The sequence below is a fragment of the Tetrao urogallus genome (genome assembly GCF_951394365.1).
Source record: "Tetrao urogallus genome assembly, chromosome: 1".
Classification (NCBI taxonomy): domain Eukaryota; kingdom Metazoa; phylum Chordata; class Aves; order Galliformes; family Phasianidae; genus Tetrao; species Tetrao urogallus.
Genome location: NC_136813.1, coordinates 189828091 through 189844062, shown reverse-complemented (window position 1 = coordinate 189844062; position 15972 = coordinate 189828091). Strand labels below are relative to the sequence as shown.

The 15972-nt window shown below is 41.7% G+C and overlaps 1 protein-coding gene across 1 annotated transcript in view; it reads right to left on the bottom strand.

The window, feature by feature from the left end:
• SFMBT2 (Scm like with four mbt domains 2) overlaps window positions 1–15972 on the bottom strand; it is a gene marked incomplete at both ends in the record, with an annotated part of 93372 nt that overhangs the window by 38428 nt on the left and 38972 nt on the right. Inside the window, one exon of the mRNA XM_079540163.1 lies at window positions 11120–11217. Coding sequence (XP_079396289.1) covers window positions 11120–11217 — 98 coding nt within the window. The remainder of the gene's footprint in view (window positions 1–11119; window positions 11218–15972) is intronic.

Genomic DNA, 15972 nt, shown 5'->3' with positions numbered 1-15972 from the left:
TGTATGTCATTACACTTTCTTTCCTAAGAACTGTTCTCACTTGTAGACTTAATGACTTCTATTTTGGGATCTTACGTTCCTGGTGCCATCAGATTTTTACTAGCTCCAATCAAAGCAAAAGGAATAGTTGTCTTCACCTTACCTTATCTTCGCGACATTACTGTGTCTTTTATGTGAGAACCAAAAAGCAGTCAAAAAAGCTTTCATAATGTCTTCAGTTTCACAGCAAGGGAAGTATATTCCAATGGGAAACTGAGGAAGACTTAGCAATAATGGGCCAAAACACCACGATGAACTAATGGCTGAGGAAGGAGCAGACATTCAGGAGTTTGGGTGTCCTGCAGTGCAGCATCAGCTGTACTTCCAGTTGCTGGCAATTATTTCCACATTACCAAAGTCCCAGCAAACCAGGAGACTGATTTCTGGCAGTTTCACAATGTTTTGCTGAATAAGAGCTTGATTCAAGGAATTGAATTTGGCTCCTTGTACAGTGAAGCTGCTCAGTGTAAGCACTGCATTAAGGAAAGGTTATCAAAATTGCCATTGTTACCACTAGGAAAAGATAATGGCTGCAAAAATCAGACCTCACCAACTGAACTTCCAACCTTCAAAGGCAGACAGCATCTAGACTGTAGGGTATTTCTTCCCTACACAAGGATCCACACCCAGCATCTCTCAATCCTTGGGGTGAGGTTGTAAAGAAAAGGCAACTTTGCAAATCGTACATCTGGAAGCAAGCTTACACTGCAGCATCTTCCCATCAAAAGATCCAGGATTCAATTCACGCTCGCATCCGGCTTCAATACATAATAAGCCCAGATCTACCAAAGTACTTAATCATGTTTATCCTTAAACACGCGAGTAGTTTCATCAACTTCATATGTGATTTGTTGATTGAGATCAAAATACTTAAAACAGTATTACTTCTTATTTTCATTTGAGACGGTTTCTTTGGCTGGGCTCCTTTTTACTATGGCTTTTTTCAAAGGGAAAAAATAATCAAGTGGGAAAAATCATAAAACTAACAACATTTAACATTGTTTATTTTACTTGAAAAGCCTATCACCTTTTGTCCATGTGCTGTGTATCTCAGGATCAAATCTCCCTTCCCATTCAGCATACCATGTAAACATCTTTCTCATTAAATTAATAGCAAGAGTAAACTCCTGCCAAGAACCCATGGGATCTTCGGTATGTCTCCCTTTTGAGGGAGAAAATTCTCTTTGACTCAGGAACATACTTTTGTTTGGAGAAGGGCTGTGGAAGTAAAAAGCTTGTCTGTGTTAAATGTCATTTTTGAGACGGAAAAGCTTTCATGGAGAAAAAGCCTTGATATTGTACCGCCATGGCAAATGGTCAGGATCTGGATATTTGATCTCTTTCACATATTTGTAAAAGTGAAGCATTAAAATTGACTTTAAGAGCCTCAGATTTTTGCAGCTGCAAAAAGAAAAAAAAACTGATCCCAATGCCATTCCCCTCAGCCAGCAGGGAATTGCTGAGGATTTGGCATACGCTCCTCTTCAAAATTCTAATTAATTTACATAATTCCTAAGAATAGGTTCTACAGAAGCGAAGGCAAAGCTTTTAATTAGTATTAGACTCAAAGTGATACACTGGATAATGAACTGCACTTGGCTCCTGTTATTCACATTGACAGGAAAGATGCCTGTTAAATAAAAGCAGCTGCAAGATGAGGACTGAAGGGCTGAAGCTTTCCCTTCGCTCCCTCCAGAATCTGCAGCACAGCAAAAGCAACACCTGAAATGTTGTTGGGTGGCAGAAACCAACCTTTCCACACTGCACTCAGCGTTCAAAGCCACCTATCAGGATGTCACCAGACATTTATTTCCAGCCACTATTCCAAGCGAGTTTGAATTTGCTTTCAAATGGAGTTGTACAGTCATTTGGAGCATTTTATAGCTTTGTGTGTGGTGGATCTCTGCTCCTGCTGGCTGGCTCCTGGTGAGGCTGCACCTCGAGCACTGCGTTCAGTTTTGGGCCCCTCTCTACAACAGAGACTTTGAAGCCCTTGGATGTGTACAGAAAAGGGCAACAAAGCTGTGAAGAGTCTGGAGCACAAATCTTATGGGGAGTAACTGAGGAAACTGGGATTGTCTGGTCTGGAGAAGAGGAGGCTCAGGGAAGCCTTACTGCTCTCCATAAAAAAATGAAAGGAGGTTGTGGAGAGGTGCTCCGAGGTAACTGTGACAAAACAAGAGGGAATGGCTTCAAGTTGCACCAGGAGAGGTTCAGGTTGGATATTAGGAAGAACTTATTCTCAGGAAGAGTTGCGAGGCACTGGAACACGTGCCTGGGGAGGGCATGGAGTCACCATCCCTGGAAATGTTAAAGAAAAGGGTAGATGTGGCACTGAGAGACATAGTTAGCTGGCATGTGGGGATGGGCTGACAGTTTGACTAGATGATCTTAGTGGTCTTTCCCAACCTGAATGGTTCTACAACTTAGTGCTTCACAGGAGCAGCTCCACTGCCACACACATTTACACCATCAACGAGCCTGCCTCACAAGGCTCACAAGCTCTGTGTGGGCAACGGAAACAACCTTCCAGTCCTCCCTGCTGGAGAGCAGCCAAGAAAACCAGTCTGATGCTGCGAAAACCCTTACAGCAAAGTGAAAATCATACTGAGGAACGTACAATGAATTAATGTGGTACAAGAACCACGCTCACTCATTCAAAGGGTCAAAATCTCTAACATGATGGATTACAGCCCACAAGGGTGCTTACAAGTAATGAATGGAAAATTGCAGAACCCTCCACTGAATGAACGTCTGCCACTTGCAGCCCAAACCCACAGGCAAAGCCAAGGCTGTCACAACTGACTACAAATCCCAAGAAGCAATTAAAGTCAGCCTCACTCTTGCTATCTTAGAAGCTTTTAGACTTAAGGATGTAGTCAGTCTTTAAGAATGCACAGGTGTGGGTGACACAGTTAAATCTTAAAGAAGTCACCAACTTCCTCTAAGCACTGGTCTTGAACTCAGAAAGATACACTGCAAAATCATCATAGTCATCTGCCCTTTTGCTCAAGCCTTTCTACACTCCATTGGGCAGAGCAGATAGTACTCAGACCTAACTAAGTTAACCTAAATGGCTTTTGCACATGGCATTTAGGGCAGCCATGCAATGGACTGGTTGCTCTAGCTGTGTCTACAAATCCAAACAAGGGCATCTCCTCCAGGTTCTGAAATGCTCACTCTTAGCCCACTCTCCTCAACATACAAAACGAATCATCTCATTTCGAACCCAAAAGCATGCATAGTGTATAGATAAGCAGAAAAGGCTCTAATTTGAACCCTGATTTTCAAATACCCCCAAACACAGAGTTCTTTAGGTCCAGGATAGTTCATGCACACCACTTACATGATTATGGCTTTGTACGAAACTCAGAACTAAGTCTGAGAAGTTGCAAAGTTGAGAGGCTGATCATTAACAGCGATTAATAAATGTTTGACCTGAGCTTCCTTTAATCCTCACCAGCTGCAACTGTGTGAAATGATATTGCCTTCAATCATATCTCTCCTGGTTTACCCTACTAGTGACAGAGGAGAAGTAGGTTCCATCAGGTATGACTGGAAACAAATTATTTAACTCAGTTTTGTTTTGAAAGAAATTGTTTCCGCCAGTGTTTTCCCTAATTCTCCAAGACACTGGCTGCTTCTGATAGCCTAATTTTAATCACAAAGCTCTTAGGTGGTAACCAGTCACAAGCACAGCAATAGCGGTTAAATTGCCTCTACAGGAATCTGGCATTTGGTTTTCAATTGAGCAAAAAGAAAAAAAAATAAAGAAAGAAACCCTCCCAACTGCAATCGTCTGCATTATTTGCAGAGGAATCGGTCTTGTCATGATTCATCAGCTCTTCTTGCTAAACGCTGTGCAATTTTCCCTGAAGACACACTCTGCAGGGACACAGAAATTCTCCTGCAAGACATAACATAAGCAAATCTGCAAGCAAAATGTGAGTGCAGAAACACAGGGAGACCAAAATGTAGAGATGTGAGGTGGGATGAAGAGGAAAAGGCGATGGAAAGGAGGCTTTGAAAGTCCTGAGACCCTGAAGCAAGGAGCATGGCAGCCAGCTATCACAGCTGCACCTACCGAAGAGCCCCTTAAACACTGCAGATGCTTCTGCCTAGGATCAAATTTAGCCCAACAGATTTTAAGCTTCTCTTGTTGAATAAAAACAGTTACCATAGAAACAGCAACATTGCAGAGTAGCCGGTCTAAATCTGAACACACCTTCTTCGTATGGTTCGGCCTGCTGCAGATGGCACCGGGGCAAAGATCCCCTCCTACACACTGCAGGCTTTGATTTGCCAGGCTGGTGGAAGCACGGATTGCAGAAGCAAAACGCATCTTTTTTTTTTTTATTATCTCACAACAGAATTACAGTATCTAGGATTGCACCTCATTTCACAAGTGTTTGCTAGTGTTTGCTAGTGAATCCTTGCTGTGTCATACATTGCTCTTATTTCACAAGTGGGAACACTAATCCAAGTGCTCAAAATGAAGCCATCGGTGCCTCTTCTCACATTTCTAAATAACTACCTTGGTTGTGATGAGGGACTGAGTTTCACAGAGACGTGCCTGGACAGATTCTGCCCTCAGTAACATCTCACTACTGAAAAATCCATGGAAATTGGATAAAAGAGAGAAGATCTGAACAAATTCTATGCAGTGAAAACAGATCACAGCTGACTACTGTTTTCTCTCTCAAAAAAACCAAAAAGCATTATTGGACAGATGGCTTTTGGGTATCACCCATCCCCTAACTAGGAGTACCTGTTGTCCAACAATCACAGAATTGTGTGAGTTGGAATGGATGCTGAAAAGTCACCTGGTCCGACTCCCCTGCAATGAACAGGGACACCTATAGCTAGAACAGGGTGCAGGGAGCCCAGGCCAGCACACTGACTCATTTCAGTAAAGGAGAAAACGCTGCCATGGAAAAGCTGTGGCATCCAAGTCCAGCCTGGACGGAGCCTTGGGCAACTTGTCTGTTGGGTGGCGACCCTGACTACTGCATAGGGGGCAGGAGTAAATAAGGTCCCCTCTACGATTCTGTGATACTTCAGGTACAAGCTATCTCATACAGAGCTTGAATGCCATATATGAATTGGATTGGGCCCTTTTCCTAACCTTTCACCATTCTGAGAGACCTCTAGTCATACTAATGGAGAAAGAAAACCACACATGCTAATCGTGCAGCCAGAGGAATATGGAATAGAGCAGAGTGAAGGAGCTGGTTCCTACTCAGCCCATCTGCTTTGCTTGAACTCTCTCTAGCATTTCTCTTCCCATCCTAACATTCACGCAGTGAGACCAAACAGTCTTCTGTGATGTCTCACAGAAGACTGGGTCTCTGGATTAACTTCATATACCCTCATGGATCGCTTTGCCCCACCCACCCCTTTGCAATACCCAAAATTAGGAGGGAGCTGTAGAGAAGTGAAAACTTTTCTCATATGGTCTTTCCACCAGATTCCATCTTTAGTATTGGAAACATCCCTGCTTTCAAGAGCTGTAAAGGCAGTTATGTAAGTAAAGACGTTTTCAGGATACTCTTAACGATGGTTATTAAGTTTTACAAAGATAAATGGCTTTAATGAGCTGAGACTGGAGTGGGTCAAAAGGCAGATGAAGAGTGGAGGGGACAGGAGGCCATGCATGTAGTCCAGCCAGGTAAAAAGCAGCCAAGGAGAAGGGATGGCGAGTGCTACGGATGGGAAAGAACAGATGGAGTATAAATAATCTGGCAGACAGCAAATTGCATGGCGACTCACGGGTTATTAAAGCACAGCATGCACAACAAGGGCCAGCCAAGCCATCAGTGCATGAAGAGGCCTGGGATTGCTAACATTCGAGTTTGGCAAAATTAAAAGCACGGATGCTTTAACCTGCTGTATCAGCATGTCCTTATCCACTATAGGGGTTGAAAACAGAAAAACCCTGTTAGATTTCAAGGCTGTGCATCTATTCAGATCAGAATTGTCTGGGTAGAGGCTTAAGGGCAGAAAAGTAGCCCTTGAGATTCTCTTCCTTACACTGAAACTCCTCCAGATGACCAAATAATGGAAGAAAACACACTAAAACACCTACAGAATGCATTAACTTCTGAGAGATGTTATCTTTTTCTTCAAAAAATAAGTTACAATCATAAATAAATACTTCAATTTAATCTCATCTTTTAAAAGCGCATTTCAGCTGATGGGAAAAAAAACATCTGGGAGAGAAAGAAGTTCTTTTTAATATTTACTGTAATATTTGTTTATTGCATTTTTGACTGTGGAACAAAAAAGCACCCAGTACTGAATTTTAGGAGGCAGCTCTGAACTCACTGATGGATGGTCCCTTCATCATTCTCCACAGGAGATTCCTTCCATCCCTTTTATCTTAGCATCAATTAATGGTATTATTACAAATCACAGGAAACACCCAAATACTCCAAATTAGTAGAGTCACAAGTTGTATCAGGGGAGATTTAGTTCAGATATCAGTTAAGAATCTCATTACAGAGAGGATTGTTAGGCACTGTCTGCCAGGGGAGGTGATGGTAACCCATCTCTAGAGGTATTTAAGGGATGTGTGATACATCACTAATGGCCATGGTCTAGTGATGAGACTTGGTCAGGTTAATGGTTGGATCTGATGATCTTGAAGGTATTTTCTAACCTGAATGATTCTATGATCTATGATCTAGAAATAGGATCTCACTGGGCTGGTTCCAGAGAAGAGAAACAGTTGTTCCTCAGCTAGAGAGAATAATTACAAATGTGTGTTCAGGGGGAAATAAATATTTGGGCTAAAAGGTTCTGTGTCTTAAGTTTGGTTTCCCGATGCCAGGCTGCCTCTCAGAAAGCATCAGCATGGCACTGCTGAACCACTGATGTTACACAGCTTTAAAGCTGGCCTTAGTAACAATCCAGCCACCTTTATTTATACCCAAAGATTTGGTCACTTTTCTTAGGTGTGCTCTGAGCCATCGCTTATTGCAGGCATTCAGCCAAATGTTGCATCTCAAAATCAGAGCAGAAACTGTAAAGGACAGGTTTCCTTGGGTTTCCTTGTGGCTTTCTGGAAGGACTTAAGCTCCCAAACTATTTAAACACACTTGAAAAAACAGTTTGCATTTATTTTTATTTTTTTTTGAGAATCAATTTGTTTTCTAAGAAGAACAGAATGACAATATAGTGGATGTGTTGCAAAAAGCTTTTTAAAGAAAAACTTTCTCCAGGAGGTGTAGTTTGCAAAACACTATGTTTAGTAGCTATATAACAGTGACATTTTCTAGCAGTTGAATATCACGTTCCTTCTCAAAGGATCCTAAAGTGTTTTACAAATGCTTTCAACATATGGCCAAGTGTAAAACAGCACCAGAAAAACAAAAAAAAAAGGAAGATCTTCCTCTCATCCTTCCCTCTGATTTTTGTAACCAGCTCATAAGGCCTCATTAATGGTGCCATGATCTAGTGGGCATGGTGGTGATGGGCTGACAGTTGGACGAGATGATCTTAGTCGTATTTAACCAACCGTATTTAACCAATTGTTAAGCAATTCTGATTCCTTGGATGCAAAAGGGGAATAATTCGGCCAGGCTGGATGGGGTGCTGGACAATCTGATATAGTGCCTGATTCAGTGGTCAGCAATCCTGCCTGCATCAACAGGGGGTTGGAACTAGATGATCTCTGAAGTCCCTTCCAACCCAATCCATTCTACCATCAGGGTTGTGTTTTTGCAAGACATTTTAGTGTTTTCCCGCTGAAGACCACTACACAAAAGTTCTGTTCTGCTATGCTGCTGAGCAGTGATAATACAGGCTCAAATTCATGGCGTATGAGTTACCAGGCAGAACCCAAAACCCTTTGTCACCAAAACCAAATTGCTCCACCACCAACAGTAATGTTGGGCTCATAAATTCATAACAGAAGCCACTTTTCCCACTACAGATGGTTATGGTTGGACTACAGAACCCTGGTGGTCTTTTCCAACCTTACCAATTCTATGATTCTACAAATGCAGACCTGACTTTCCAGCACTACCACCTGGGACCAGTTTGACACTGCATTCCTGACACTGCCCACCACCATGCACATCTCAAACAACAGCAATTTAATCTGCAATCAAGCCAAAAGAACGTGTGTGTGTTCACTCTAGGGAGTGTTCAGACCTGTATGGATTTCTATAGGGAAATGTAGAAATTAATTGCTCAGTTTATCAACTGGGCAGTTTATCATGTTTGCCAAAGTAAACATTTCCAGCTTTCCAGAAGACCAAGATCTTAACAGTTGCAAGCTGCCAAACTCTGTGTTTTATACCTCATCTAAGACATAACAATTATAGCAGCACCAAGTCCCCTGGCACCCTGTAGAGACATTATTTCTGTGCTGGTACTAGGAAGAAAAAAAAAGGCCTTTGGATTCAACATTTTTTGCTGGGCTCTTCTGGGATTCTTACTGAAGTTCCCAAGAGTGAATTTTGGCTTGCCTTGAAAGATCAGACAACTATATTCTCATACAGAAAGCCTTTACTTAACTTACATTTAAATCACTATTAGAGGAAGGCATGCTCACAAGCACAGACAATCTCTTGTATTTTACCCCTCGATCAAATGGTAGAAGATGGGTTTGAGTCCTTCTAAAGGCAGAGAGAAAAAGGACATCCGTTCATTTAGCCTCCAGCCTCCTCAACACCAGTCAGGGACCCAAACACCACCAGACACTGAATCCTTGTGCTTGGCTTCCACAGTTCAAATGAAGAAGCTGTATTGCCCTAATCCTGCCTTTTTGTCATGTATGGCCCCCAAAATTTCTCCTTTTGGGCCATTCAAGCATTCCAAGGCATTGCATTGTCTAAGAGGAACACCCTTGCAAGCTCTAACCACACAGTGTGGCCACTGGGACTTGCTCAGTTTAAATTTATGACCGTCATGCAATAATTAAAATAAGTGGGTATAAGTCTAGCATGCTGAGAAAAGGCTGCAAAACAGCTGTTACTTATAAACTAAAGGAAAAAAAAGGATGCTTTATGAGCCTCATCAGAAAGATTCTTTGCTCTTTCATATAGGCAGGAATAAAATTTACACATTAGGCTTTCCCAGTTTAATCCCTGCCCCATACAATATGCTCTTCATCTTGAAACTGCAAAGTTTAATAGCTTCTGGACTGAAGCACTGTACAAAAAAAGGCGGCAGAGAATCAAAACCACTCCTGCAACAACACGAGATTTTATTTTTTAAGGTGACAGGACGAGGGGAAATGAACTCAAGTTGTGCCAGGGTAAGTTTAGGTTGGATATCAGGAAACACTTCTTACAGAAAGGGTTGTTAAGCACTGGAATAGGCTCCCCAGGGAGGTGGTTGAGTCACCATCCCTGGATGTGTTAAAAACTGTTTGGATGCGATGCTCAGGGACATGATTTAGTGGAGGGTTGTTAGAGTTAGGGCAGTATGGTTAGGTTGTGGTTGGACTCAATGATCTTTAAGGTCTTTTCCAACCCGGGCAATTCTATGATTTTATGGGACATCTCAAACCCTTGTCTGTGAAAAAAGCCAATGCATACATTTTCTACATTTCTCTCAGCCTAGCAGGGCTTTCACTAGGTGGCACCAGGTCCCTGTGATGAGCCAGAATGGGGCATGCTGAGTGCCTTCTCCCAATCACATGGGTGTTTTGGGGTGCCCCAATATCATGCTGCTAATGGGAAGGAACCTAGGTGTCCACACTGGATGAGCCAGGAGCAGTGGTAACCACTGTGGTTGACTAGGAGGATCTGGTGGTTATCAGATGGATTTCAGGTTGGATATTAGCAAAAATTTCTTCTCATTAGGAATGGTGAAGCACGGGCACAGGCCGCCCAGGGAGGTGGTGGAGTCACCAGCCCTGGAGATGTTCAAGAAAAGAGCAGATGTGGCACTGAGGGACACGGTTAGTGGGCATGATGAAAATGGTTTGATGGTTGGACTTGATGATGTTAGTGGTCTTTTCCAACCTTAATGATTCCATTATTCTATGACCTGGTCCACTCCACTGTAGACAGTGGTGCAGCACTATGCTACAACTCATCCCCCCACACTGCTACAGCACACCACTGCAAGGCTGCAACATTAAAAAGGCTGGCACAGCTAGAAATCTGGATTATGATCTGGAGCAGCCACGATGAACAGCAGTGTGGATTTGGATGGGATATTAAAGCTGGTGCCTCAGGGCTGAAGCACATCTCTAACTATTAAAAATCAGATTGAGTGAAGAAAAAATGACACAGGAGAAAATTATCTCCTACTTCCACTACAGGTCCCTGGAGGAGAACCAGCTCAGAATGAGATGAAAATTTGAGCACAGGGCTCACAGAAAGCTGAGTTTACAAGTACTCTCATAATCATAGCACTGTGCTGTCACAGGCTGTGGGAACTCAGGTCTGCATAATTAAAGATGTTAGAAATGGTGTTGGAGAAATGCTGATGTTGGAGAAATCAGTGTTGGTCATACCCCTACATCATCTATAAAACAGTAACAGCAAGAAATCAGGTCTGAGAGCAGAGTTCACACAAAACTGCATTTTATACAAACATCCCACTTATGACCTTTGATAGCGATGTACAAGGGCTGCTATGAAAGTAATGCCTCCTATTTTATTAAGTTGGCCTATTACAACAGAAGTGGGTGTTGGCAGTATGGCAGCAGAGGTTCAACTTTCCAACCAGAACTCCATTACAGCTTGTTTTCATGTGACAGATGGCAGCAGAGGGGCAGTCTGACAAAATGGCATCTGACATGGAACTGCACATGAAGCAAAGGGGTAGAACCGAACTCCTCTACGCACAAAAAACTGCACCCAGTGACATTCATCAACCCTTGCTGAATATCTATGGACACAAAACAGTGGATGTGTGCACAGTGAGGTGGTGGGTGATGAAACACTGTGAAACAGTGGGTTATCTCCATTGGTGCAAGTTTTTCTGAATGTGGCATGCAGGCTGCTGTTCATTATTGGCAAAAATGCATAGCTAATGCTGGTGGTGATTATGATGAAAAATAGTGTTTTGTAGCTGAGAATTTACTCTATCGAATAACTGAAGGAAAATGTACACTTTTTACCTTGAATACTTCCATTGGAAGAGGAAAATTTGCTGCATCATTTAGGGATTTTTCCAGGGCGCATTTCCACTCAGATATCGTCTTCAGAGAATAGATATCTAAAGCAATCATAACAACAACAACAACAACAACAAAACACAAAAATCAATTTAAAAAAAAAATACAAGCCCAAGAAGTAAATGTTTGGGAATTGAAGATTTCTGAAAGTCTTAAGTTACTGTGTCATAAAAATGGAAGGTTCAATTGTAATCAGCAGCATGTATATCCCAAGCTGTACAGTGTGGATAAATTCAACAAAAGCAAGGAGCAAAGGCACATTTAGGGAAGAAATGTGTTCTATATCCTAGAGTAAAACCCAAGAAAATACACATATTCCATTTTCTGTTGAAGAAAAAAGAACTATATTATCTCATTATTTGAAAATAACAAAAGTACCAAATATTTTCCAGTTTGAGAAGCCTTGGGTTAACATTATTTATATTTGAACAAAAACAGAAATACCCTTAACAATTCTTCTTTTCATTGAAAATTCACTACTGCAGAAGTTTTTTGCAGGAGGGAAGGTGTGGGAAAGAACATTTCAGCTGGTATCTACACAAACCTATCTTTGGTACATGACTGAGCATCACATCAATTCACACTTACACTAAAGAATTGCAATCATTACACTTCTAAGCAATGGGTTTCTTTAAATTGGTTTAATATTATTAAATCATTATATTAGCAAGTCCTTTACAGTTCAGAGCAGTAAAATGCCTATGAATCACCAAAGGGGAAAAAATAACAAAAAAACATAGGAAACAATGCTATGACAAAGAACATTATATTGGATTTACTTCTGTCCTGGAAAACATATTGCTATCCCATACATAACAAGTTACTGCAGAGCATTCATATCAAGGTCTCCAAGAGACAAGATAAGTAGAGAGACTAGTAACAATTACTGAAATGGAAATGAACATTTACTTAACAATAAACTCGAACTTTGATAAAGACTGAGCAGTGCAAAGATTTGCTTTTGTCAGCGGGGCTTCACTCACTTCCACCACAGTTCAAGTTGGTCTAATTTGCATTTAAATTTTGTACATCTAGGAACCATATATATTTGCAAGCTACCAAAGATTTACTGTGGTATCTTACAATTCTGAAGGAGGAAATAAAAGAAACATATATAAAAAAAGGAATTGGCAGGCACTGTCACCTAGCACTGACAGTACAAGAGAATTTTATGCTCTCATTTCAATAGATTTAAGACCTTATCAAAACAGGATTTGCAGAATCACTCACTGGAAGAGGATGTATTTATACTTCCACTATATCAAGCTTTGCTACTTCAGACAGACATCACAGGTATGCACGTGAATTTAAACACACTTAAAGGGAAAGGTTAACCTTTCAGGGCTGCAGTGTGAATTCCTCAACTGTCTGATTATTAATAGGAACATACATTTCAAGTCTTTGTTTACAGCATGCGTGGTGGTCACAAGAGTTAAGAAAGGAGTTCTTCGTCAAACTGTTCACTATTCCATAGTGCCTATTGCACCAGTTTTCCCCTTACTTAGAATCACAGAATTGCTGAAGTTGAAAAGACCACTAAGATCATCTAGTCCAACCATTAACCCATGTCCATGACCACTCTAGACCATGCCACACAGTGCCACGTCTGCTCTTTTCTCGAAAACCTCCAGGGATGGTGACTCTACCACCTCACTGGGCAGCCTGCTCCAATACCTCACCCACTTGCAGGAGTCTTGAATGGCTGAAATATAGGAAGGGAAATGATTCACTTTGTTTCTCCCTTTTCGGCTGAAATGATGCAAAAAAGAAAAAAAAAGTCAGAAATAGTCAATAAGTCATGATTTCACCCCAACCTGCTGCTTCTACCTATATAAATTCTGAGTTTCAGAAAACCCACACAGACGCTTGCCAAACAGAGCAGGATGAAAACAGAACTTCATTTGCCATCATAATGGCAGTGTAACATGGGAGAGAAAGAAAGGCAACAATGCTGTGAAAGGTCTGGAGCATAAATCTTACAGTGAGCAGCTGAGGGAACTGGGGTTGTTCAGTCTGGAGAAGAGGAGGCTCAGGGGAGACCTTATCACCCTCTACAACTGTCTGAAAGGAGGCTGCGGTGAAGTGGGGGTTGGCCTTGGCTCCCAGATAACCAGTTGTAGGATGAGAAGGAACGGCCTCAAGTTGTGTCAGGGGAAGTTTAGGTTGGATATTTGGAAAAATTTCTGCTCAGAAAAAGTGGTGAGGCACTGGAACAGGCTGCCTGGGGAGTTACCATCCCTGGATGTGTTCAAGAAAAGGGCAGATGTAGCACTGAGAGACTGAGGTCCCTCCACTGAGGGAGGGATGGTTGGACTAGATGATCTTAGTGGTCTTTTCCAACCTCAATGATTTTGTGACTCCGCAATTCTAATGTGGCTTTTGGGAGTAACTGCGCAACAGCAGTGAAAACAAGCAGCAACTTCTTTGGTGCCAACAAGCCTTGAAAGATTAATACAACCTCAATTGTTTCAATAACCAGCAAGCAGTATTACATGGACATTTCATCAGGCAGTGGCAGTTAGCTTATGCTGGCAAGTTTATGGACACTAAATCGCATGGTTAAAAGAGCATAAAGTATTTTGTTTAAGTGATAGTGTTGCAGGTAATTGAACAAAGTGTACTGTGTCAATCTGTATTTAGGTTAACAAGGAGTGAGGAATTAAAATCATTGCCAATTTGTCTTTTAATAGAAAGTAACATAAAATGAGACTACCTCTTCCTGCATAAACAGTTGAGGCAAAGACTACCCGTGGCTCTGTGTCAAGCTGCCTCTGCCAATTCGAGGTAGCAAGGAGGCTTATCTTGGATTCAGATCCAAGTGAAAAAGCAAGAAGTGCTATACTCTCTTTACCACAGAGGACATATAAAGCTGTTGAAAAGTTCCCAGTTGTGAACACAGCAGGGATGCCATTTCCTAAGAACTTTGTCTGCACATTCTTATACCTTACGTTGGTGCAAGGTTGCAGTTGGCTTCAAGAAAGAGACCTCTCCACCCAAGACGCTGTAGACATTCAGAACAATGGGATCTCCTTTAGAGGAGAATGTCCTGCATCTTGAAAGACTAACCTCAGACTGCTGTGCAGTGTGACAGTCAACTTGCCAGGTGCCAGAGGCAGATCAGCATAGCAAAACCACAACCCAGACACATTGGGAAATAAAGCTAATGGTGCATAAACAGCTTCCAAGTCAGGGGTTGGTAAAACACTGTAATAACCTGCAGAGAAGATGTGCAACTGAACATCCTCTTTTGATACCAATTAGGCACACAGCCTGGTTTGGAAGTTCTCAGCATCTCTTCAGAGGATATTCACAGTAGCTTTTATAAAGAATCTAAGGTTGCTCCTTTTATCAGTCAAGCAGTCCTCTCAACAGGCTTCAAAAGTTAGAAACCAGCTCTGTGTTCATTCCTCTCAACCCTCTGAGTGGAAGAAAACAGGCTTATGAAGATGGCACTTCATCTGGTCTATGACAGAATGATTTAGACATTCTCTTCTCTCCACCGATCATAAAGAAAAAGCAACAGATGATGCTGAAGCATCATTTCAATGCCCATACAATGCCAAATGAATCTAAACTAACATGTAAAAAACCCAACATATTACCCACAAATCTTCTCTTTCCTAAGACAGTATATACCAGTGACCCCAAAGATCTTTCCCCAACTAAATCTCATTTACAACAGAAGTCAGCAGAAAGGAGGGAAGCAGGTAGGGACAAATCCCTGGCACAATCTCCTGGTCTGGCATCCGCAGGAAATCACATCCTGTGACAGACTATCATTTAGTATCTTCACCCTTAAGTTTCTTCAGAGCTCTCCGCTGCCCAGCACTTCATTCTGACAACTCAGTACTGCTTCCTGTCTGCCTGCTATACCACAAGTCTCATAACAAGCATTATTCATCCACCGTAGTTTATGAATATGCTGATGTTAGGTGGGCATCAAATGGCCAATTTTATTCGTGATGTCAGAAGTTGAACAACCAGCATTCCTGCCTCTCAAGATGTATCAGATTCCCATATATCCCATGGACATAACCATGACTGGTTACTCCCTGGAATGCAGAACTCAGAAGGGCAAGGATGGGTCAAAGAAAGATCCCTGGGGTAAGACTTCAGGAGGTCAGGACTCAAAAAGAAAATGGAAAGACTTGCATCCAAAGGGTCTTTTCTCAACAAACTCCAGCAAGACAACATCTTAGGATGTGTAATTTTTTTTTAAATCAATGTCAGCAAGAAGATATATATCACCAAACTCAATAACAATGCTCACTAAAAGGGGAACGGCCAGAGAAATGCCAAGGAGGGGAAAGAGATTCTAAACGAAGACATGAAAGAAATCTGAAAAGCAGTTAAGTCTAGGAGAGGGGAGGAGAAAAATACATAATTTCATCAAATCGAGTTTAATAACAGTTTTAAAGATAAGACAATTGGAAGAAAAAAATTGAAGAGAGTATAGAAGGAAACACAAACAGATAAAAGGAAAAGGAAGATGGAATGGACAAAGAAGTACAAATGCAGTTTAGGCCACTTCTGTATTGATTAACCAAATCTATACAGGCCAAGAGGTTTCAGAGATGGTCAATGAAAAGGTGTTTCTGTGTAACACAGATGCTCTGGGAAATAACTGAGTGAGTGATATTCATGCCCTCCAGCGTTCACATCTAATTTAGAAGTGATGGAGAATATCGATTCCCACCTCTCTGAGAAGGAAAACACACTCTTCCAAAAAGCATTCAAGACCCCAAGTTAGACCCAAGACCCATGCAGATTTGTAAAACAGCACATATCATAGTAAC